Here is a 22,448-nt window from a genome sequence, read left to right on the forward strand (position 1 = left end):
TGCAAGAGTGAGACGAAAAATGAGCACCTTTCAGCAGCAGCCGCAATTTCTGCGTAAAGGGCTGGGCAGGCAAGGAAAAGAGAGTTCAGACCACAACTTTTCGAGGTCAAGTCTGTGAGCACAGGGCAGGCTCATCAGCAGCTGAGGGCCTTCTTTGGGTGTGTTATGATAGAGGTGATGTTGTAATAAAATCCAGATCCCTTCAAGCTGTCATGTGCTGGCCAGCCTGCTGCCACATGTGGGATGGCAAGGAGCAGCCTTAGCAGCTCTGGCCATGACCTCCCTGAGAAGCACTGCCCCTTAACCTGGGCTTCTGCACCCCAAACCTTCCCAAACAGGCAGCTTTCAGCTCAAGTGGAAACTGTCCATGCCACAGACCCCCCCACCGGTGACTGCCCCCCACTCCCAGCCTCTGCCTGCTGGCGTAGGGTGGGAGTGGCAGGCAGCAGCACTGGCTGTCAGTGCACACTGTCTGTCTGTCTGGGGTCTTGCACCCTGGCGGCAAAATCTCTGGAATGTGCAAACGGGAGGGCCCGGGGAAGGACTGTCGAGCCCAGCAGCCGTATTAAAGCTTCCTCAGTTTCTCCCACAATTTCTGAAAGGGAAAGCTCTCCTTCAGCAACCTTGGGCAGCCACACTCATGAGGAAATGGCAGGGACGGAGGGCAAAGCCCTCTCTGACTACACTGCAGAGCACTTTGGAGTCCACAAGTGTCCCACACAAAGCCTGAGCTTCACGTGCCTCTGAGCAGAGACTGCCACTGGGTCACACTCTGCTGGATTCCACAGAGATGGTGGGCACCTTGAGAGGGGTGAGTTGTGGAAGTGGGGAGGCCTAAGCTGGGCTTTGAAGGACTATGCTCATTTAGATCAGACACTGAAACTCTATCTTTGAAGGAGAACAAATTGTCTAGCCTTCCTTATCTTTTGCTCCTGCCTCCTTCTCATACTCCAGAATAATGCAGATTAGAAGAGGGAGGGTGAGAAGGGAGCCTCATCTCCTTGCTCTTTCCCATCTGTGCTGTGCTATCCTGCCAGAGGTTTTTATTTGGGAAAAAAAAAAAGGAAAAAAAAAAGAAAAAAAGCTGGAAATAAAACCTACACACTCTATATTCCCTTTGCAAGTGCCCCAGCCCAGAACTGCAGCCTGCTGCTCTCAGCGCCTCTAATTAGCTAAGCAAGGCAAGCACTCATTAGCCCCACCTGGGTCACTCTACAATTGGGAAAGGGAGCATTAACCCCCACATGGCTCCAGAATAAATAGGTGAGAGGCAGATTTGTTCCCTATGGCTGCCTGTCCTGGCAGCAGGGCCCTGGAGCAGGGTGCCTTTGGGTGGTGGTGCTGGGAGGGATGTCAGTGCAAGGAGGTTGGATGTGCTGACAGTGCTCCTCTGCAGAGTCCAATCTCTCCCAGGGAGGGGTTATCAGCTGCAGATTTTGAGGGGAACTCTGGGAGGGGCAAATGTTTGTTAAAGTACCACAAAGCACACCACTGCAATTTTAGCTGCTCTTGTGCTGTGAGCGCTTTGCAGGTAGTGTCTCCCAGAGTATATTTGTGTGGGAATAGAGGGAGACTCTGGCATGATAGGTATGACTGCAGTGACAGAGTTTGGTTTGACACTGATCTGCTGTGTAACAGCCATAACTTCAAAGACCTAAGCAGTGCCAGCTGCCACCTTAATTAAAAAGATTACACGTGTTTTTTGCTAAAGTTACAGTATAAGGGATAAGTGAACACCAAAACTATTCCCTGTGCTACAACTATTTCTCTCCTTCTAAGTTAAAGTTTTTCCACAGATCAGGTTTTTTTTTCAGCTGTGGTTGTGCATCTGGCCCTAGTCTAGAGCCCAGGGTGACGAGTACAACACGTACACATGGGATGAATCAATCACTGTCTGAGGCTGTTCGTAGCCTTTAAGTAAAGACACTTACAGACTGGATTCACCCAAAATGGGCAGGTGGAGTAAGTTTTAGAATAGAAATAAGTGTGTGGCTCCTTGTTCAGTAAAGTTCATTATTATTTTTAGGAAATTGGTGCAAAACCATAGAAGGCATCTCTCCGGGAAAGGACAAGAGAGGAATAGGAGCATCTGTTCTGCCTGCAGGCAGGAGATGGTGAAGATCTCCGAGCGGCGGTAAGTGCTGAAAAGAAAATATGCCTCTGTCCTTCTCTCTGTGTTACAAAGAAACAGCATGGGGCACAGCAGCTGCAGCAGGAAAGGGATGGGGAGTTCTTAAAATACTTCTTGACTCTGACTGAATCTTTGGGCTGCAGAAAAGTCCTGCCTTCCTCTGCATCCCCCACCCCACAGGTGGGATGAAATCTGGGGCAGAGAAGGCCAGCGGTTGAGCCTGGCATGAAAGACCTCTTTTGGGATTGAGAATTATACTAGGTATACCAAAAATGTGCTATTCTGCCTCTTGTTCATCATTTGCAATCAGGGCAGCAGTTAGGGAACCCCCCCCCCGAGTTTCCCAAGGCAGGCCACACAAATGATAGTACAGCATGAGCCACTAAACCAGTAAGGGACCAGTGACCACAAGTCACTGCCTGGCCACTGCTCACAGACTCTTTTTTTCTGAGAATCATTCCTCAACAGGCATTGATCACAAGTATGGAGATACCAGGAATAGATGTAAGAGGCTGACAGCCATCAGCCTGAGGTATCTAGTGGCTTTCTGGGTATAACCAGCAGGAAAACCATTCCTCCCCAAACCCTGCCCTCTCTCATGCCACTTCAGGTGAAGGGCCAAACAGTTGGCCCGAGAAGCTGGAAAGCTCCTCAGTCAGCAGCTTTGAGATTTCCATGCAGTTCCCTAAGCAGAAAGGTTTAAAAAGGATTAGTCTACACGGGCTTCGTGTGTACATACACAGATACGTGCTCATACACACACAGGCCTCCTCATGTTATTAACACCGTAGGAATGTCTTGCCTACCCTGACCACGCAGGCTATCAAGGTAGGCAATAAAGCCAAAGCATGGCTATGAGTGATATGGAGTCTGTAACTCACAGTTAAGCAGATCTTGTAGTGAACAGTGACATATTTGGCAGTTCATTTCAGCACTTGTTGCCTCCCTCTATGGCCTTCCACCTATAGAATTAAGGGCATTTAACAGATTGCATAAAATTGCATATAGCTACAACTATATATTAACATCTTCATTTCACAGACAAGGATCTTGAGGCATAGTGATCACTGCTACTAACAGCAGTGAAGAACAAAAATAAAGGGTTACTATTTATGCTAGCTCTTTCCCTCCTGTATCTTTTTCTCAGCTGGATCAAAGGAATTAGTTTGGCTGGTTTCTCTTTTATTTCAGGTTTTCTTTCTGTTTCTTAATCTTCCTCAGCATGGTTTTCAAAGTTGGAAAGACTGCAGGGGAATTCTGGTTGTCAGTTTGGTTTATATTTAATATTGCTGTTGTAATGGTATCCGAATGTTTTGCTACATGAATATTTGCTTGGTTTTGCTTTCAACTTGAGCCCCATGATGCTAGTTCAGACAAAGGGTAACCCTCTCTTATGGAAAAGAAAAATCAGTTGAGAAAAGCCATGCCTTGGTAAGATGAAGGTAGAGTTGTGATGGGTATTTAGCGACTCTAACTTACATTAGAAAGAGAGGAGAGGAGAAAAAACCAAAAGTACCAAAGTTTTGCCTCTCAAAGCAAAGAGATGCTCCAGGAAACGGTGCACTTGTGGGGTACCCTTTGGAGAGGACAGAACCAGAACCAGTAATCATTTAGGCCTCAGCCTGGAGCTCCTGGGCCACCTGGTACTTGTGGCCACAGGGCTGGCAGTAGAGCACAAGCCACAGTCGGATGTTATCTACCAGTGGACCGGCTGATGGACCTGGAGAGGTGGTGAGCTGGGAAGAGGGCTCACTCCTGCAGCATGCAGTGGCTGCTTACAAGCTTAAACAAGAGAACACCCAAAAACTTGTATATCATGATCCCAAACTAAAAAGCTTGTTGAATAGGTCCCACAAAAAAAATCAGGTCTGCAGGTGTTTGCAATGAGCAATACTTTATCCTCTAGTGGCTTTGTTCCCGCTTCCAACAAAGGCAGCAAAGCAGTGTTGTTGCTGCTTGTGCCCTTGGGCCATTGAAGACTGGTGACCAGGACACAGGCAGATGAGAGTCACTCTGGCAAGGACAGGCACATCCACACCAGCTCGCCAGCCAAGTGCTAACAGGAGTGTGGATACTTATTGCTGATAAATTCATACTTGAGTGGGCTGGTCCAGCTCGTGCTGAAGCCTACACTGCTGCCTCTTCTCTGCTGCTCTACGTGTGCTGGCTTGGAGACATGCTCCCTATCCCACTTCACTCTGAATACCCACAAATGTTTGGCAGGAGGTGCTTGAGTGGGGTATGGCTCAATATGTGCATCCAAAAAATGCCTGCCCAGCTCCCGCCTCTTCACAACCCCCAGATCAAAGAGCAGGGGACTTAAACATGAAGTATGGCTGGCAGCTAGGCAATGCTTCTTGACAGATGATACCCTGCAAAAAGAAGCGTGGCTTTTTTTTTATCTCCTTTTTGTAGGGTCTTGCCCAGAGAAGCAGCAGGATGGCCCTGGTCTTGTAGTGTGTGAATTTTATGTCACAATTCTCTCATACAAGGTGGGTGGGAGAGCACTTCTCTACCACATCTCCCTCATACTGGTGAGGTTTTCTCATGTGCCCAACCAGTGTGTTTGGGAAAGAGCAGGTGTTGGAAGCCAAGTGGGTCAGGACAAGGTGATCTACCCTGTCTATTCATCTTGGGACATCAGAGCTGTGTGCTGCCACTTCCCTGGGGGGGCTTGCAGGACTCATCTCTGCAGACTTTCCCCTATCCTCTCTGACCACTGATCAAAGGTACAAAACATGTTCCATCCAGAAGCATCTCTGCAGTATGTACTAACAAGCCATTTTTCCTCCTCCCAGCCGTCCAGCTGCCTTTAGCATAGACTGTCCACAGCAGGACATATTTTACCAGGGAGGGGGAAGATTAATTTTTCTTCCAGCTGAAGCTGTCTGGAATTGCTTTAAGACCAGCAAAATGCAACTGCACAGTTTACAATGTACCCAGAGCACATGTGCCCAAACACTACCAGGGGATTTTTAACCATCAGAACTGGCTAGAACCTATATGCAATATTACATCTTGAAAGATAGGATCTCTGGAAAATCCATCCCTTTCCCTCTCCAAACACACACCTGCCCCCTCCCCTGCCCCCCCCCCCCCAGCATTGTGACCCAGAAGGAATTTTACTGACACTGGATGTGCTTCCCGTGCTCTCCTGGGTCTCCCATGGAAGCCTCCCACCCCTTACAGAGTCTGTCCACCTTACAAGAGCTTACACAAACTGTTCTTTCCCCCCATGGAGTCCACGTAAGGTAGCACACTTCATGTCACTGGTGGGAACAGCCCTAGCTGGGTGTTAGTGGTGACAGGAGGTGGTAGGAGGATTTGCTGTTTGCCTGATGTGCTGGCTCTCTGATTTAAGTTCCTTAACCCCCTCAGGCTCAGCTGTGACTCACTGCTGGTATTTGATCATATTTTCAGAGCAGGATTAATTATGCTTCATTGCTTGTTCACGTAAGGGAGCAGTATCATTTAGGTTGGAAAAGACCTTTAAGATCATCAATTGCCATTACCCAGCACTGCCAAGCCCACCACTGAATCACGTCCCTAGTGCCACATCTACATGCCTTTTAAACACCTCCAGTGTTGGTGGCACAATCACTTCCCTGGGCACTCTTTTCCAGTGTTTGACAACCCTCCGGGTGTAGAAATTTTTCCTAATATCCAATCTAAACGTCTCATGGCACAACTTGAGGCCATTTCCTCTTGACCTATGACTTGCTACCTGGAAAAAGAGACCAACACTCACTTTCAGATAGCTTTTGAGAGTGATTAGGTCCCCAGTGAGTGTCCTTTTCTCCAGGCTAAGCAACCCCAGCTCCCTCAGCCACTCCTCCTAAGGTGGAGGAGGAGGAAGGAGATGTGCCCCATAATTTAGTGACCATTCATTCTAGATGAGAAGGTTAATAGCTTGACCACTTCATATTTTAACCCTAAGCCTTTTCCCTCTCTAATTGTAAAGCATAATGGGTTTTATTTCCATACAGCAGTTCCCTGTGGGGCTTTGTCTAGATGTATAAATCAAAGCTTTCCTGCCACGTTTTGGGGCTTGGGGGCAGATTCTGCCCTCTCCCAGAGCATAAAGTGGGGTCATCCCCACAGCTTCCAGCAAAGTTACCCATTTTGTCTGCATATTGCTGGGAGTGGCCCCTGGGAACAGACAAGGCAAAGATGGTCACTCAGATAACTGGCAGGATGGTTGGGTGCCGAGTGCTTTTGCAAATGATACTGTTGATCTGGGTGATCAAGTGGTTGGGTTTTTTGATGCCATGATGTAGCAGGGCAGAGAACATCTTGGGGGCTGGGGCAGACAGGCAGAGCTGCTGGCATACATCCCTTGCTTCTCGGCAGGAAAATGAGGCTTAGACATGAGGGTGAACCAGGAAGCCTGGTTGTGGGAATCCCAAAACTCAAAAGCTATTAAGTGCAGAAGAAAGAATAAATCAGCTGGCCCTCCTCCCTGTCAATGCAGGCCTTTCTCCATTACATACCTACTTGTATTTTTATCAAGTTACAGGTTTAAAACTACTCAGGTGCCTCCACAGGAGCAACTGTTCCACCACAGGCAGGTGGTTTGCAGCAGGATCCTCATCTTGAACTCAGGGGAAAGCAGAGGTACATTGGCAGAGCTGTTTGGGGAGCTGGGAACAGAAGCCTAGAGGTTCTTCTGGGCAAGACTGTGATCCATTTATCAAATCTCTGTTCAGGAGCCTACGGCATCCCTCCTGCCTAACTTTAAGGAGCGCTAGCAGGTTTTATTGACATCCTATCAGCATGGGAACCCCTGGAGCTGAGCTGCAAATATTTGCTGAGAGGTGGTAAAAGAGAACCAGCTGAAAAAGTCAGTGGATGATGGTGCCACTTATGGCACAAGCAGGTCTTTTCTTTTTACTTCTACACTGCTGTTCAACTGGACTAGTGACCAAGAGAGGTGACCAGCCACTGTCATTGTGTGGCCTGTTTTAAATACATCACATGGCCTAAGTCCACACCTCTGAAAGCCTCTGAACAGTGGAGCTGCCATGGAGGACACAAGGGCTCTATCTGCCAGGCAGGGTTATTTTCCAGCAGACAGTTATTTCAGGAGTAAGGAGATCACTGCCAAATCCTTTGGACAGCTTTAGAACATTGGTTTTCATGGTGATTGGAGACAACACCTTGCACAAGCACCTGCAAAACCATGCCAGTATCCCAAGCCCCCTGGTCCTGCTGCCAGGTCTGTTCTAATAGCCACCAAGCTCAAGGCTGTGCTCCTGTGGAGCTTTCCCTTAAGCAGTGTCAGGAAAAGCTGAGTATCTCAAAACTCCCCAGTTACAAGCAGGACTGTTCTAGGAAAGGTTTGGAGATGACTAAACAGATTAGTCACTAGCTCTTTTTCTTTGAGTCTGGGCACCTAAAATCCCTTCAATCCATGAATCTGACAGCCATTCCCCATTTTGATCTGCCTACAGTCATTTTTCTCTGAGTGACTTGACAGGTTCTGAAAGTCTTTCATGGACCTTGTTCTGATTGAGACCTGCCTGGATTATTTATGCTAGAGGAAGCGATCCTAGCTGGAATGAACCTTGCACTGGAATGAACCTTGTGTCTAAACAGTTTAAATTGTGTTTGTCCTGAGTGAATTTAATTATACATACTAAAAAAGGGAAACCGGTAAAAATTCAGTTTAACTGCTTCAAGAACCTGGAAATTAGGAACCTGGAAATAAATCAGTTTTGTTATATGTCAGGGGGACTTTTCTACAAGTAGGGCAGATCTCATACCAATGCCAATACCAGGAATGTCGACTCCCTGCCTTTGGTATTTACAGAGAAACTGGATTAAGTTGCTCCACTTCATCTAAATAATAATGTTTAGCATGTAAGTAGCATTTTACAATTTCAAAGCAATAAACATGGAGATGCCATGGTAATGAGAACTGACAAGGCACTAACATTAACTAATTAAGCCTCACAACTTCCCTGAGGTATCTAAATACGACCATTCTCATTTTATAGATGAGGAAAAAATATATAAATTGATTTACTCAAAGGCACAGAGCAATTCAGGGAAAGAGCTGGAACCACGACTCAGTTCTGCTAATGTTTGGATGGCTGCTCAGCCCTCCGTGAGGCTCTGCCTAATTTCTAGAGTCATGCATCAGTGTAACCTCATATCCCATTCTTAGTAAGACTTAGAAATAAATTACTTTTAATTTCTGCTGACTGCTATGGAAGGAGTGGGATTTGAATATCTCCCTAGCCAAATATCTCCCAGCCGGTGAGGCTGGAAATGGATGGTGGTGAGGTCACAACAAGTTAACGCCGGGGAGTTGCACTCACCACAGAAGCAGCATAGCAGGAAAAGCAACTAACAGGTGGGTGTCAAATGAAGTGTTGGGAAGGTCTGCCTTAGACTAAACCACCACGGGTTTTGCCTTTCCAGCCCCTCCACAGCTGCGGGAATTGGTATGCACACAGCCATCCCATTTTTTAATTTGGATGGGCTTAGTGGTTTACGTCAACCCTGAATCTGGCCCAGAAACCTCCGTTGGGAGCACAGCTTTGGCACCAGCGCTGAACAGGAACCGTCTTGCTCTGTGCAATAGGTACTCAGCACTTCTCGGAGCGTGTGAGATCAGCAGCTTTAGATGAGAAATCAAGCTTTCCCTCATGTCTTTAGGTCCAGGCTACAGAAGGCTGGTTACAACAAAGAAAATTTCAGCTGCACTGCCAGCTCTGCTTTGATATCTCTAATCCCCGTCTAAGAAGGTGTTGAACAGAGAACTGAATCATTATGGCTTGTAAGCAAAATGGTCTTTTAATTCCCCTCAAGAAATACAGTTTTTCTCTCCTGGAGTGACTGATGAGGAGCTCCTCTATGCATGGAGCACTGCCCTGCTGTGGAGCATCCTCTGCATTTCATCTGGGGTTGCTCTCTTTGCCTGTGAGTGCCTTACCTCCCCAACACGCTGCACCTGAGCTGAATAAGCTTAGGCTGGGGTGGTGAATCCCAATGAGCCTCTCCCTGGGTGTTCAGAGGCAGTCTACAGGAACCAGTACCAGAGCGCATGGTACACATATCAGCACCATTGCTAACCGCTGGTCTGGAAACAATTAAAGTATCTCTTTGTTTATGCCGTAGCACTGCTGCCTGTGGAATAGCTGTGGGCAGCAGAAGTAGAGACAACAGACCTGGAAAGACATAAAAGCACCGGGTTTGTGTGTCTCTTCGCTCTGCTTCCCGCCGAGGTTTCTAGGGCAGATCACTAGCTCCCCATCTTGTTTCGTAGCCATTCAAGCCAGTCCCTGTCTGACTTGTCTCTCTGCCAGATGTACAGGCCGGTGCTCAGCAGCAGCTGTGAGCATGGTTGACCACAAACAAACCCGTACGCAGTGGGCCCCTCTCAGTGCTACTCTTTGGGGAAGACTTGGAAAGATCCAGGTTCCCTGGCTTCAAATCCGTTGCCACAAATTATTGTTCGCCTGTTGATTGCTCTCTAGGGGATAAAACATCAAGTTACAACCTGTGGTTTTCAGCCCCAATGGATTAGGGGCAGAAAATCCGTTGAGATCTAAGGCTTAGATCTGTTGGTTTGATATGTAGTTCAGTAAAGCACACAGGAGAGGAGCCATGATGGAGGGTGCTTTGCCACATCAGTGCCAGCCAAATTCCCAGTAGGTAGATGCTTTGTGACTAAGAGAGTGAATGCAAGCTAAAAAGGCACGATGCTGCTGATTTTCTGCCTAAACCAATGGTGATGTGTGTAACTGCTGTTATGCTTCACGGAAAGCGTGGCTACACTTCAATAATGTGAAATCGCTTCTGCTTTCCAATGGTTTGCTCAGCTGCAAATAGTGTTGTGAAGTAAATATCTGGGTTGTTACAAAGAGCATCAGTCAGTTTTTCAGATGCTAGGCCAGGTTCTTGGGAGTGACTGCTTTCACATTATCTTGTACGTTGAGCAAATTAAATGTGTGCATCCAGGAGACAAAACAAATACTGCGTGGCACTTTTGCAATTGCACCCTCCAAGGCATAGCAGCTGGGTCTGCGTATGAAGAGCTGGAGAATATATTCTGACCAAGCAACAGGCTCTTCAGCAGATGAGCCTCAAGCAGGCTGCAGAAATCATGAAAAACCTTTTGCTAACTCAAAGCTAAAGTCTTCATGTCTTAGCTAAATCTGAAGCCCTGCTTGCGTTAGCTAAAGTTTAAATGTAGCTGTACTGACACCGTACATCCAGCTTCAGCAACAGACCTGTGCAAGCTGGTTCATTGCATCACAGTGGCAAAAAAAAAATAAGTGGGAATGCCAGTTTTCTCTTGTTCTCCTTCAGTTTCCAATTCCTGCCTCCCACGCTTTCTCGCACTGCCCAGGCAGACCCTGTGCTCTCTCGTGTCCCCAGTTAGCAGCTGCCTGCGCACTCCATTCGTTTTCTGCCTTAACAATTGGCTCTCCTTTTCATTGACTCCCTCATCTTTCCTCTTGATAACTTAAATTTTCACCTTGTTGGGCTGCTTAGATCCCATATTTTCTACCTTCCTCATCTCACCTTCTTATTCAACCCTGCATCATCCCACTCACCAGCAGAGCCTCCTGTTTGACCTTGCCTTCACTGGGCATTTCAGCATTTCTGCATTCAGCTTCTTCCTCCATGACTTTACTCTCTCTCTCAGCTGCTCACAGCTCGTTCTCTCTACTCCTCACAGCATTCCCGCTCCTTCTACTCCACAAGTGTTTGTCACTACAAACTCTTCCTTACTCCCTGATAATTAGAAAGGAGATGTATTTACTTCCCACCTCTCACAGTATTTACCAGTTTCTCTCATCCCCTGCTTCCCTTGTGTCTCTCTCATCCTACACAGCCTCTTGACTACACCAATGTCCTCTATTTCAGATGTATTTTGTTGTCCTTCAACCACTCCTATTGGCTTTCATGCCTCTTATTTCAGCCCCCTGTGTGCCACTGCTTTCCCTACCAGTAAAATCATAACTAGTGGCACAAAATAAAGAATTGTCAAAATGCAACATGGCTTTCTTCTCTCGACTCTCCTGGTTTAGTTACAGGAAGCAAAGTTTCTCACCTGCTGCCACACCTCTTCTGTGATCCCTCTGGCTGCCTCCACGACCCCAGTCTCACCACTACCCAGAAAAATCTGTGCCCCCATTTTCACTGTATGTGCCTCAGTTTCCTTGATTTGTTGTCTGAGTCGGAAAAGCAGATCAAGGGATTAAAGCCAGACACCCAACACCAACTACTTGACTCCAATCTTTGCTCTGTTCAGGAAGGCTTTTCAACTGTGATATGTAAACTACAGCATCTTTTTTCTCAGGAGGCCTTCAACAGGGAACAAGGAACTTGAAGATGGATCAAAATATGAAGAGTCCTAGAAGGTAGAAGTGGCCTGGGGTGAAAGTAGGAGGCTAAATCACACCTGTCTTCTACTTCATAACTCAGAAAGCAGAAAGAAGCAAAGGCAGTGAGGTTTGTTGGTGCTACATTATTGAGGGAGGTCAACACAAAAAGGGGAGCAATAAAATTCAGACATGCTACAGCAGGGAGATGAAGCAATTCACATAGAGAAATGCAAAGGTTCTGTTTTGAAGAAGGTTGGGTTTAAGCTATTCTTAAATCATTTTCCCTGAATTAGGGAAACTTGAACCTCCCAAAGCTCCATCCTCCTGAGAATGTGCTGCCAGTGAGAACAGAATCTGAGGTTTATTCAAAAGCACTTCTGCAAGTGCTTTTGAGTCCTTATGAGGGAAGATTGAAGATCTCCTGTACCTAGTTTACAGAAACCTAGTCAGTCAGACTTTAGCTTAAAGCCATGATGTGGAAACATGAGGAAGCTAAGAAATTTTTAAAGATCCTTATTAATGATAATATCAATTCAGCTGGTGAGAAACTGAGGAACTGACCTGTACCTGTCAATAATCCATCCTCTTTCAGACATGGCTACAAGAGATCTACCTGTCATTAACCTAATATTACATTTAAGCTTTAAATCAGGCACAGGTGGCAGGTCTCTCTGGAGAAAGTGGAAAGCATTCCTCCCTTCCTTCTGTTCCTAGATGAAATGATTTGTCATACAGGAGTGGAGACATGCAGTCCCTACATCTCTACAACCTTTTTATTTTCATCTGGCATTTCGAATTTGGCTTTTTTTTTTTTCTCAAGAAAATGAGCTCAGAAACCCAGAGATTACCCGAAACAACAAAAACAAGAGGCTTTGATTTGGTCCATCAGAACAATCAGAGTTCTTTCTCAGTGTGACTCTACATGGTAGAAGGACTCAATCCTCAGCCAGTTTGGGAAGAAAGGAAGAGAAAAAGTGCAGAAAGTAAGGGAGGAGTGTAAGTATGGAGGGCAGTGAGCAGCCAGGTTTGGTAATTGAACTGAAAAATCAGTGGTAAGGGAAGTATTACCAACAGCCTAGAAAAAAAAAAAGATGATCCATCCAAAAAAGATGAAGAATATAGTATACTGGGAAAGGACACTGGTCAGAGCAGGCTTTGGTTTTGTTAGTTATGAACAGGAAACTCATAACCAAAGGTAGCTTGGAAGGAAAGAAGCACATGGATCAAAGAAGAGGAAATACCATATTGTATTCACCAAGTCTTTGCCTACTGTTGAACAGCAGCAGGAGAGCAGAGATTTCTGTGCTGGAGTAATAAATCTAAAGAAGTGATTTAAGAGCAGTGTAAGAATCTAGAGCGAAGTGAAGCAACCTTAAGCGATTGTGGGCAGCTCTCAGCATCCTTGCATAAAAAGAACAATATAAAACACACTCCAACAGAAATAATGGGGACGATAGAGGGAGCCAAATTAATTTAAAAAAAAAGTTAGGCAAAATTGGTACCATAGCTCCTCTGACAAAAAGAGAGGTTAGGAGTCTTCATTAAAGTCCACAAAATTCTTAGTGGGATAGAGAGTGGGAATACTACAAAGCTATTTGACCTGGTGTCAAGAACAAGCAAAGATGCATCAGTAAGATAAGCCACAGCTGGACATTACAGGAATTCAGGGAGGAATGTCAGCATAGAGCAAGACAGAAATGCAACATAAACTCCCCTTACATGGCCAGGGGACAAAAAGTTTGCTCCATGGAAAAACTGGGCATTAGGTAATACTGTAAAGTTCTGTAACTGCCCCAAAAGAAGCTGTGTCTGAGGACTTGTCACCCTGAGATTTCTCAGGCAGAACTGTTGGTGTTTTATAGTGATCCTGTATGTTGACAAAGTGCTGTGAGTTAGCCTGCCCTCTCCTCTCGGCAGTCACCCTGCTGGAGCTGGTTCAATCCAGTGCCACAAGACACAATACACAAGAGATCAGATACTGCCTTGCTCAAGATCAAGTCTTGCAGTCATTGTGCCTTGAAACACAGGGTTTTGGTATAACATATTGGTCTTCTGCAAGCAATAATTTAACTAAGTCAAAAGGTTTTGGGGAAAACAGAAGCGAAGACTATGCTTAGAAAAATAGTGAACATTTTAGCAAAAACCTTGGTGGGGAAGGCCTAGGAAATCCGTGCTGTGTGTGTGAAATCTACAGCAAAGGAAAGCAAAGTCTGTGTGTGAAGAATGATACAGGGGGCCCGATGCTACCTCCTATATCTTATCCTTTTTGCTACTCCATTTCTCAAGCGACCCTCACAGCCCTCTGTAGAGCACAGCAGTTGCCATACCAGATCAGCCCACTGGCCCTCCTAATCCAGCCTTCTCACTTCAACAGTTGCTACTCTCTGGTACTTCAAAGAAAGGTGCAAGAAACCCCGTAGTGGACAATTATAGAATAACCTGCCCACAAGGGAAGTTTCTCCCTAATCCCCCACCATCAGTTCATGTTTATGTTGTGCCTTGAAGCCTGACAGTTTATATCCCTTCTAAAATTTATTTATATCCTGTCTAATGTGACCATGAATGTTCTTGGTATCCATATAAATGTCTAATCCTTTTCTGAATCCTGCTAATCTCCTGGCCTCAATGAAACCTCATGGTAACAAATGCCATGTGTTAATTACACACGGTACAAACATTTCCTTGCACCATTTTAAATTTGCTTCCTTCCAATTTCACCGGGTATCCCTTGATCCCGCAAAATTAAAAAGGGCAATGAAATTAGAGCTTGCTCATTCTTACCGAGCCACACTGCTGTCTCTTGACTTGTTTCTTCTCTAAACTAGCTGTTCCTGCCCTCAGCCAGTTTTCCCTGGTCGGGCTGTTAGGCTGTGGCCGATGGCACAGCGCAACAAGACGGCTGCACATTCACAAAAGCAGCAGCCCTGCGCCCTTGGCTGGCTGGAGATGGCACTGGAAACGGCGTGGAAGTGTAAGGTGTGAAGGGGAGAGGCTAAAAATGAGAATGTTAACTAAATGAATGAAAGGGAAGTGCTAAAAAAAGTCTGAATGGTATAAAAATTATGAGGGAGGGAGGGAGGTCCTAAACTGTGTTCAAACACCAGTTTTACAGTGGTTTCACTAGAGGTAGGACCCTAAGCTGAGGCAGCTGTGTACAATGATCCTTTTTATCTGTTTTGAACTGGACTGTGGCAGCAGACTGTGAGACTGTGAGGTGACACAGCGAGAGGCTGCAAAGTCAGCGCGGCTCGGTGTGTTCGCTGAAGCTCCGTGAGGGACGTACCACACGAAGGTAATTAATATGTATCTGCTGCTGAATACGTTTCCATAATACAGTTCAAAACAGGGCAGCGCAGCTCCCTCCAGTTCGGGGCCAGGACAAGCGGCGGCCCTGGGCGCAGGGCTGAGGCACCGAAGCGCCTCAGGGCGGGGGCGCGTGTCCGGCACCCGCGTGGCGGCCGCGTGCGGAGCGCGAGAAGCGCCGCCTGGGCGGCAGAAGAACGTGAGAGCAGAAACCCCGCTTTGCTGCAGCAGGACCCAGTCCCAGCAGCTCCGCGGCATTCCTGGCGACCGGCCAAGGGATCGGGATCGGGACCGGGACCAGAAACCGAAGAGCCGCCGCGCGCGGTACCACAGCGGCCGACAGCCCCGCCTACCCCGTGCTGGCCCCGCCCCCAGTGGGCGTGGTCGGCCGGGAGCCGGGGGCCTGTTGTTGTGGTGAACTCGGGGCCCCGCCCCCTCCTCGTGCAGGGCCGCGCACCGCCCCGCGCGCACCGCCCTCGCGCCTTTTGTCCCCTCCCCGCGCCCCGCCCCGCAGGGCCCGCCGCGCCCCGCCCACCGGCCCAGCCCGTCTCCCCATTGGCCCTTCCGCCCACAGCCACGCCCATCCCGCGCGCGGGATCCCGCCCCTCCCCTCGCGCCCCCCGGCCCCCCCGCGCCCATCTGTTCCCGGCGGCTCCTCCGCGGGGCGCGGGGAGCATGAGGAGCAGCGGGATGATGATGATGGGCCCGCGCGGCCGTGGCGGCTGCCCGCGATAGGGGAGGGCAGCGGCAGCGGCGGCAGCGGCGGCAGCAGCAGCAGCGCCCCCGCCGGCCCTGAGCCGCCCCGTGCGCGGGCGGCAGCGAGGGGGCAGCGCGGGGCCGCCGGGGGGCGGCCGCTGAGCGGCGTGTGGCGCCGGGGGGCGGGCGGAGCCGCAGCGCCGAGCGGCGGCACCAGCACACGCAGCCGCCCGCGGAGTGAGGGGAGGCAGCGACCGAGCGGGCTGGACGGCGGCCGCGGGAGATGTGCCCGGAGGAGGACGGCGGCTGTGGCGGCGGCGGCGGCGGCGGCGGCACCTTAGCCGGCACCGGCGGCCCCGAGGCGGCGGCGGTGGCGCTGGACGAGCTCCGCTCCTGGTGGGAAGTCCCGGCCATCGCGCACTTTTGCTCGCTCTTCCGCACCGCCTTCCGCCTGCCCGACTTCGAGATCGAGGTGAGAGCCCCCCGCGGGCGCCGCTCCCCGTCCCGCCGTGTCCGCGCCCCCGCCGCCCGGCGGGTCCCGCACGCCGCTCCCCGGTCCCGGCCGTGGGGCGGGGGAGCGCTCCCGTGGCCCCGGCGAGCCGCTGGGTCCCGGCGCGGTGCAGCGCGGGGGTCTCCGCTCCGCTCACGGTGGACCCGGCAACTTCCCCGTCGCTCCCGGGAGCGCCCGCAAACTTTCGACGCGGCCGTCCCGGGGCAGGAGCCCTCCGGGTCCGGGGGCTGCGGGGCGCACGGCGGGGGCGGCCGCGGGCGGAGCGGGGCCGGGCCGCATTGTTCGGCCGGGCCGGTGTCCGCACACAAAGGTGGCGGGGGGACGGAGCCGGCCACGGGTCCCCCGTGCCCAAAATGGTGGCGGCGAGGGGCGGGCCCGGCCCGGTGACCCCCCACCTCTCCCGGGGGTACCGGCGGCTGTTGTTGGGGGGATTCCCCAGCTCCGCTCCGCCCGTGCACGAGTCGGCCCCTTTTGTTGGAGGGAAGGGGGGGGTGTCGCTCCCCACCTGGCCGGTGCCGGCGCGGGGTGGGGGGCGCGGAGGGTCGCGCCGAGCCTTTCTCCCGCATCCCGGCGAGGCCGGAGGGCTCCGCGGGGCTCCGCTCATTGTGCGGCTCCGCGGAGCCTCCGGGGAAGCGGCGGTGCCTTCACCACCGCCCCTGTCCCCCACGGAGGGAACGCGCTCGGCTTTCGTACCCTTCTCACCCGTTTTCCTCTGTAACTTTCCTGTGTGGGTCGGGGGTTTTTTTTATTATTTGTTTATTTTATTTTGATTCTTATTTTCGTATGCGCGCAGTTAGCGTCCCGTAAATATTTTGTGCGCTGGCCACAAATGTTACAAGCAAAGTGTGTCCTGGTAGGAAATCTTTTGTGCTTGCTGTGAAAAGCTATTCTTGCCAGCGCGTTGGCAATAAACCGGGTGAATAACGTGGTGGCGTGTGTTTTTTAAAGACAGTAATTGCCCCGTGAATGCAAATTCCAAAGATGCTTAAAAGTTCTATGGGATGCGCGAAGCACTAAAGAGCAAAACTCCTCGAGCAGGATGTGAATTTCTGAAGAGGGGGAATCCCTTATGCGGTACGAAATCTTGAAAGGGGATAAGGTCTCTCAATGATGCAACTTCTTGCGAAAGGGAACTCCCCTCCCCCTCCTATTGATGCCAAACCATTAAAAGGGGAGGCTCTCCGGGCCCAGCGCGCAAAGTCTTGAAGGAACCTGAATTTACAATGATAAAAGGGCCAAGGCACTAGCCTTTCACCTTTGGAGGCAATTAGCATCTGGCTTGCTTCACAAATGAAGTAAATGTGGGCTCCCCTTTGGTTCCCGGAGCACGCTTAGGCTGGGGGAGTTAACATCATCACTCGGAACAAATTAACTTGCTTTTTTTGGGGGGATGCCCGGGAGGAGGAGGAGGAGGAGGAGGAGTGCGAGCGGGTTGGTGCTGGGGGTGTTGCAGAGCAGAAGCAGCACACCGAAAACGTCGCCAAAAAACTCCTTGCGCGTGGATGGCCTGCAGCGCTTGGCAGAAACGGGTTTTAAAGAATGGCGTTTGTCCGAGGGACGGTGGAAATTGCGGTTAAAATCGGGATGCTGCGAGAGGACGGATGCGGCTGTCAGAACTCTGCATCTTCAGGCACGTGGAGTAAATCCCCTTCCCCGGCACAGTGTGAGCAGCCAGCACAAGCAGTTTCAAAAGTTGCTGTTCCTTGAAGCTCACCATCTTGTTACGTCTTGCCTGGTGTAGTTGTTCCAGTCTCATCACTGGTTTCAGGGCTATCTGGGAACGGATTTGCACAAAGAGCTTGCTCAGACAGTTCACAGTGTGAAGCCAGTGGCCAACGGTGGAACTTAGACTTTTTTCTAAGAGTGCTGCTCTGATATTTTTATTTGGCTGCATAAAGAAGGCTTCTCCCACGGTTTTGGACTTAATATTCCAGTGCCCCTTCTGGCTGTCTCACTGTTCCATCTGAGGTGTGCTTTGAGTTTCAGGGGTGTCTGAATAAAATGAAGGTGGCTGTTTTTCTAGGGGCTTGGGGAGACTCGAGGCACATATTCAGGGGAAATAAAACACTAGCCAGCCATCAGAAATTGAAACTGCGCTCATCTGCAAATGATATTTTCTTGCTGTAGCTTTGGTTATTGTGGGGAGGTGTGCTTGTGGCTGAACACCAGCAGTTTGAGTAAGTGAGTGCCTCTTCCCTCAAAAGTTACTGCCCCTCGTGGGTAACCCAGGAGTGACTGCCTCAGTCCATTGGGATGCAGAATAAATCAGGTGCTCTGAGTGAATCTGTGTACGTGGAAGGAGAAATGGAGATCTTGGGCTCAGAGGGTTTCAGCTGGAGGATGGTTATGCTCAAAGTCCTCAAGCTTCACAGCTGAAGTTTGGCCAACTCTGCCCAGTATCTCTGAGGGATGGCCTCACTCTGGATGCAGCTGGCTCTTCTTGGAGGACATTCTCTTCTTCCTAGGAGGTCTCAGCTCCTCTGAACTTAAATCCTGGTTGGTGGCTTTTTTTTCCATTTTTCTGATACCGGTGCATCTCCAGTGGGGAGTTTGGTGCTAAATTCTTACAACATCATTATAAAAAGCAAAAGTTTTAAACAAGCCTTAATTCTGATTAAAACAAATATCCTCTGATCTCACCCTCCCTCTGATTTCAGCAGGCAGGTGAGGTTAAGGTTACCCTGCTACAGTCTCTGCAGTCCCCAAACCAGAAAGAAACTGATCTTCCGATATGTTTGTGTTCTAATATGGTGTTCCGTTGTTTTGGGTTGGTTTGTTTGTTTTTTAAAGGTGTAGCTATTTTTTTTCTCCTTTCCCCACCCCCCTCTTTTCTTTTCTTCTGGTGGGTCTGTCCATAGCTAGCTGGAAGGCTCTGTAATGATAGGCCATCTGGACCCATCCCTCCCATGCTGAGCAGATTTGCTGATGGTATTTGAGAAGTTTGAGGTCTTTGGTAGTACAGGGAGGCAGCATGGAGCTCTTTTTCTTTTTTCCCCCCTCCCTTTCCAAATTCAAACCCTTCACCCTCTACTTATTGGCGCAGAAGAAAGTGAAGCTTCCAGATGCAGGGCTGCCGTCCACAGCTGGATGGCAGAAACCTGGGAAGCAGATGTTTTGTTTTTTCTTTTTGCTGGACCAGTGCGTAGCCACAGACTACAGGGAAGGGGTGTCCAAAAAGAAAGCAGCGCATCCATCAGGCCGGACCCTGGGCATTGTTCGGGAGGGGGTGGGCACAGCTGGCCCTCATGCTGGCTCTGGCAGATGCAGGCAGGCGCAGGGCTCCTCTTTTCAAATTTCTGCTGCAGCATCACCCGGCGATGGGCTCAGGAGGGGTTCAGCTACCGCCAGCAGGTCAAAAGTTCAGTGGGACAGGAGCGGGTGCTTCGGGACGTGTTCGGCTTCATGCCGTGTTTTTACATGGATGTGAGGATGCCAGAGAGCACTTCTGCCTTCTGGGGTGAGATTTTTTTTTTTTCCCCTCCTCCCCTTTTAAATGGCTGCCTTGTCAGCCATCTGCCGTACAGAACTTTCATGCCACTTCAGAAGTGGGGTTTTAGTTGTGTTGGCTTGGTTGCTGCGGTGCATTTCTTGGTGGTTTGTAAAATCACATAATAACAAAATGGGTAAGGTTGCAAGGGACCACAGCAGGTCATCTGATCCAACCTCCCTGCATCAAAAAAATTCTGTATCAAATGCATTTGTCCTTATCTGCTCTAACAGCACTCCAGTGGGAGAAGGTGAGGCTGTGTGGGTTATGTCATTTTTTTTCAGTAGTCATTGCCTTGATGGACAGAAAGGACGCTTTCCACAGTCAAGTTAGTGCAGGCGATGATAGGGAATGATTTGTTTCCCTCTTCAAGACCGGACTCTAATATGGGACACCTCTCTTGACAAAGTGTCTCCTGGCCACGTGCCCTCCCCTCTGCAACTGAAATATCCTCCCGACAGCTGTAGGGATTGTTTGTATCAAAAATATTAGGAGAATATTTAACGTTTTCAACTGTATTTCAGCACAACTTGAAAACACTGGACAGGAGCCAGTGTGGTGTGGCCACCCAGCTCTTTGGCATGTGCTCTCGGGAACTGTGGACTCAAACATTTAGCAACTTCTGTCTGGGTAGGTCGAGGGGAGGTGACTTTCCTGAACGTGCTTGAAAATAGTCAAAACATTGTTGTTAACTTAGTTTATTTGGAAAAGGGGGAAAAGCCACATTACACAGGGAAAACATAAATCTTTTCCTGTGGTTTTTAAAAGCGCCTTTGGGCAAATTGCCTCTGCTGTTAACTTCACTATGGCTTTAAGATGCTTTTCCTTGCCTCTTGCCCCTTCCTGGCACTTTGGGCTCTGGCTCTGCATTTAGGTACATTCCTCCCACCCACAGGCAGGGCACTGCTGCTCTTGCCCACCTTTTTCCTCCTGTAGTGTGGTATCTGCCATGTCGGTTCTTGAACAGGCTCTTTCTGTCAGGAATATTATGTGGCTGTTAGAAACTGCTCCCTCGGGTCCCCCAGGAGGAGGAAGAGTTCGGAGAGAGAGAGAGAGAGAGCCAGGAGGAGGAAGAGTTCGGAGAGAGAGAGAGAGAGAGGTGGAGAAGGAGAGAGCAAAGAACAGGGTTGCTTCTATCTGTGCAAACCAGATGCAGCTTTAAAAGAAAAAGAAATCGGTGTGTTAAACAAGAGTGTTAGAATTTTAATACTTTGAAAAAATGTTTCCTAGTGAGGACAGGATGGCCAAATATGCTTTGACCTCCACTGTCCCGTCATGTTAGGTCCTGCCGAAAATTCTTAGTGGATCCCCTTGCTCTGCCCTTCGGGTGTGCCCCATGTGATCCGTGACACCAAAATGGCACAACCTTCCTGTTCTGTCAGTGGTTTGTATGGGGTTAATTGCACAGACAGTGTGGTACAGTACCCATGTGTAATGTCTATTGGTGCCTCATCCTGTTCTGTGATAGTTGAGATGGTCAGGTAGTTTCTTATCAGAGGAATTTAGAATCTAATTAAGATCAATGCCACAAGTAGGTGGTGCAAGCTGATGAAAATGTTGGTGAATTCATGTAGGTCGGCTCTGCTCCTGTGGGGTAATTCTGAGTTGTTTAAATGGTTTTTCAGTAGAATAGTTCAGGCATTGGGATGTCCAACCCTCTTGCCATTTTCCTGTTAACGGTAGTCAACATTAAAATGGAAGGGAGTGGATAGTGACTGTCTTGAAACAACAGTGAACAATAGATCTGCTCGCTAAAACTTCACTCTCACATGATGCACCTTGCTTTAGGAAAAACAAATTGAGGAAAGGTACAGTAATTGGCAATGCAGGGAGAGGTGCTTTACAGAGAGTAGGCAGGGTTGGAAAAAATTAATGGAATTCAAACATACTGAAAAAAAGTGTTGGTCCCGTTGTGTGGAGAGACCTGTTTATGGACTGCTGTGTGAATCTGGGTTTTATACCACAGTCACTCTGTAATGGCTCTGCTTCCCCTGGGCAGCATCAGCTTCATCAGAGTAGAGGCTGTGAGCTGGGTGTTTGTTGTTTGAAAATCAAGCTTAAAAAACAATGAAATCAGGGGAGTTAACACTGTTTTTATTGTTCTTTCTACCTGTCCCATCCACTGTTTGTTTTAGTTGCTTCGGTGCCCCATCCCGCTCTCCATGTCTGTTCCAGCACCAGTTCTTACTTGCCTGGTCTTCACTTTTGCTGCCTTAGTTATTCTGTTCATAATAGAATCATTAACACTCTACATGTCAGTATTGGACTCTAGAGTTCATTGAGATTAATGGAGGGGTGAGGCAGAGGGATACTTCTCAGAGCTGTTGTTTCAAGTGGTCTGCAAATTGGGAAGCATTGTATCAGTTTCCATTTCAAATGCAAGTCACATCTTTCCCAACTGTAGATCTTAAACTTTTAAACAAGTGTTTACATTTTACATAATGATACTCTAGTGTAATTGGATGCAAAGGGGGGAAAAAAAAGGAATAGGTAGTTCAGGAGGCTGATATACGAGTTAAAACGTTATCTTAAGCCTATGAAAAGAAACAAGGAGTGACTGCACGAAGCCGAGGGGTGTCTGAACAATGGATAAGGAAGGTTATTTTGACAGCAACATTTTGAATGGATCTGAGTTAGGTGACGGGGGAGTTGGGGTAAGACTGTAGCAGTCGAAGGCAGAAGAGAAAGAGGAATACGATAAGAATTTCAGGGATTTGGATGGAGCACATGGGGGTTGATGTTACAGATTTTGTGATGTTAGTATAAGCAATTCTTCTGCTAGCACAGCTGACACTGAAATTCATGCCTGGTGTTAACTGAAATGTTTGTGCACCCACAAGTTTAACCGTTTAATCTGAATATATTTAGAAACCGATTTAAGATAATCATGTGCAAGTCTTTCCCCACTAGGAAAAAAATAATGTTTTGTGTAGGAGCTTAAATATGACTTCTCAGTTTGCTTTGTTTAAGAAGACCCGAGAC

The 22,448-nt window shown here is 48.8% G+C and overlaps 2 protein-coding genes across 2 annotated transcripts in view; one reads left to right on the forward strand and one right to left on the reverse strand.

The window, feature by feature from the left end:
- Nucleotides 1-14,883, reverse strand: part of CECR1 (cat eye syndrome chromosome region, candidate 1) — a 54,719-nt gene extending 39,836 nt beyond the window's left edge. The window contains exon 1 of the mRNA XM_017804767.1: nt 14,251-14,883. The gene's annotated coding sequence lies outside the window, so the exon portion shown is untranslated. The remainder of the gene's footprint in view (nt 1-14,250) is intronic.
- Nucleotides 14,884-15,749: 866 nt separating this feature from the next.
- LOC108492483 (cat eye syndrome critical region protein 2) overlaps nt 15,750-22,448 on the forward strand; it is a 101,726-nt gene continuing 95,027 nt past the window's right edge. The window contains exon 1 of the mRNA XM_017804900.1: nt 15,750-15,940. Coding sequence (XP_017660389.1) covers nt 15,752-15,940 — 189 coding nt within the window. The 5' untranslated portion in view covers nt 15,750-15,751. The remainder of the gene's footprint in view (nt 15,941-22,448) is intronic.

Source organism: Lepidothrix coronata, unplaced genomic scaffold (assembly GCF_001604755.1).
Source record: "Lepidothrix coronata isolate B3197 unplaced genomic scaffold, Lepidothrix_coronata-1.0 Scaffold10, whole genome shotgun sequence".
NCBI classification, from domain to species: domain Eukaryota; kingdom Metazoa; phylum Chordata; class Aves; order Passeriformes; family Pipridae; genus Lepidothrix; species Lepidothrix coronata.